Source organism: Acanthisitta chloris, unplaced genomic scaffold (assembly GCF_000695815.1).
Source record: "Acanthisitta chloris isolate BGI_N310 unplaced genomic scaffold, ASM69581v1 scaffold19761, whole genome shotgun sequence".
Classification (NCBI taxonomy): domain Eukaryota; kingdom Metazoa; phylum Chordata; class Aves; order Passeriformes; family Acanthisittidae; genus Acanthisitta; species Acanthisitta chloris.
Window position 1 is genome coordinate 27073 of NW_008654563.1, and position 1555 is coordinate 28627.

Sequence of the window (1555 nt, forward strand, 5' to 3'; positions counted from 1 at the left end):
CGCAGGAGAGCGCTCCAAGGAGCCTCAGCTCATTGCTTTCTACCACAAGATGGAGATGAAACAGGCAATCGAGCTGGTGGAGAGTGGGGGCATAGGCAAGATCCCCTCTGCTGTCTCCACTGTCTCCATCCAGTGAGTTCCCAGCCTTGGCCACCCCGTGCCTCCCATGGGACCCTGAGTGCTCCTTGCTAGTGGCAACAGGGCAAGCAGCCCTTGGGTCTTGCATGGTGTCACTCTGATGAATCCTGTCTGCCCACACAGGAACATCAACCCCAAGACTCTCCCTGTGGAGCGTGTCCTTCCGGCCCTGTCCAAGGACAAGGAGGAGGAGATCAGGAAAATCCTTCGCAACAACCTGCAGAAAACCAGGCAGAGGGTAAGATGTCCCTTGGCACCATGTGTGTCCCTTTAGCCTCGCTGGGGGTGACCAGGAACACTGCCCACCAGAAGCCCTCAGCTCTGCCCTTCATCCCTACTGCCCCTGCCTGACTTACCCTTGTGTTCCTGGCCTGGGTCTCCCTTCCCCGGAGGATTTTCCTCCTGGAATGGTGCTGGGATAGTCTGAAGGGGAGGCTGGCTTGCTCAGTGGCTGAGCTCAGCATTTAAACTCTGGGATCAGGCATCCAAGGGATGAGCCACCAGCTTGTCTGGACCTGCTCTGCCCACTGGTGGCTGTTTCATCCATCTCCAGGGGAAACAGGGCTGTGGCATTCCTTTACCTTTCCGTGTGGGATTTTAACCTGTCTCCTTTTCTTGGGTTCTCTTCCCAGTTGCGATCCTACAACCGGCACACACTGGTGGCCGATCCCTACGAGGAGGCCTGGAACCAGATGCTCCTGCGGAGGCAGAAGGCTCGGCAGCTGGAACAGAAGGTCTCAGGGGGTGCTGGAGCTGGGATGGTGCCTCAGACTGGGGAGGATAGGGGACCAGGGGGGAGCTTCCCAGTCTGGGAAGGACATGGGTGTCCTGCTTGGAATGGGGGCTGAGGTTCAGATGGCAGTGGGTGACCCCAAGCCTTAAGGGTCTTCTGATTGCCCCAGACTTAGAGCAAGTCCCTGCAGCATGGCTGGGAGGATGCCTGCAAGTGTCCTCTGCATGCTGCTGCTGCTCCTTGCTCATCCCTGTGGCCTGGGGTCATTTCCCTGCCTCCCCTTCCCCATGAGCCTTGGCCACCCCAGTGATACAGTCCCTTGCTCTGATTCCAGATGAACAACTACCTGACGGTGCCAGCTCACAAGTTGGATTCTCCCACCATGTCCCGGGCTCGCATAGGCTCAGGTAGGTAGGATGGAGCTGCAGTAGGAGCATCACTGCCAGCTCCCTAACACTCTGAGGTTGTACTGTCCTGCACCTCCTCAGCTCCCTGCCCTGCCCACCCCCATCCCACTCTCCTGTGGCCATGCAGCCGAGCCCCAGGGGTTTGCTGTTCTGAGCAGAAGCACCCAGCTTGCTTCCCAACACAATTCCCTTTGGGAAGTCAGGCTGGCCAGAGCTGTTTGTTCCATCCACGCAGCCACATCTCTGTCCATGCCTCTCCCTGCCCTCCACGGGGGAG

General features: G+C 58.6%; 1 protein-coding gene across 1 annotated transcript in view; it reads left to right on the top strand.

Moving 5' to 3' along the window:
- The window catches only part of SLC9A1 (solute carrier family 9, subfamily A (NHE1, cation proton antiporter 1), member 1), a gene marked incomplete at both ends in the record, with an annotated part of 29356 nt that overhangs the window by 27069 nt on the left and 732 nt on the right, over nt 1-1555 (top strand). The window contains 4 exon segments of the mRNA XM_009083583.1: nt 1-132; nt 262-376; nt 771-872; nt 1206-1278. The exon segment at nt 1-132 is cut by the window's left edge and continues 23 nt beyond it. Of these exon segments, the coding sequence (XP_009081831.1) occupies nt 1-132; nt 262-376; nt 771-872; nt 1206-1278 (422 nt within the window).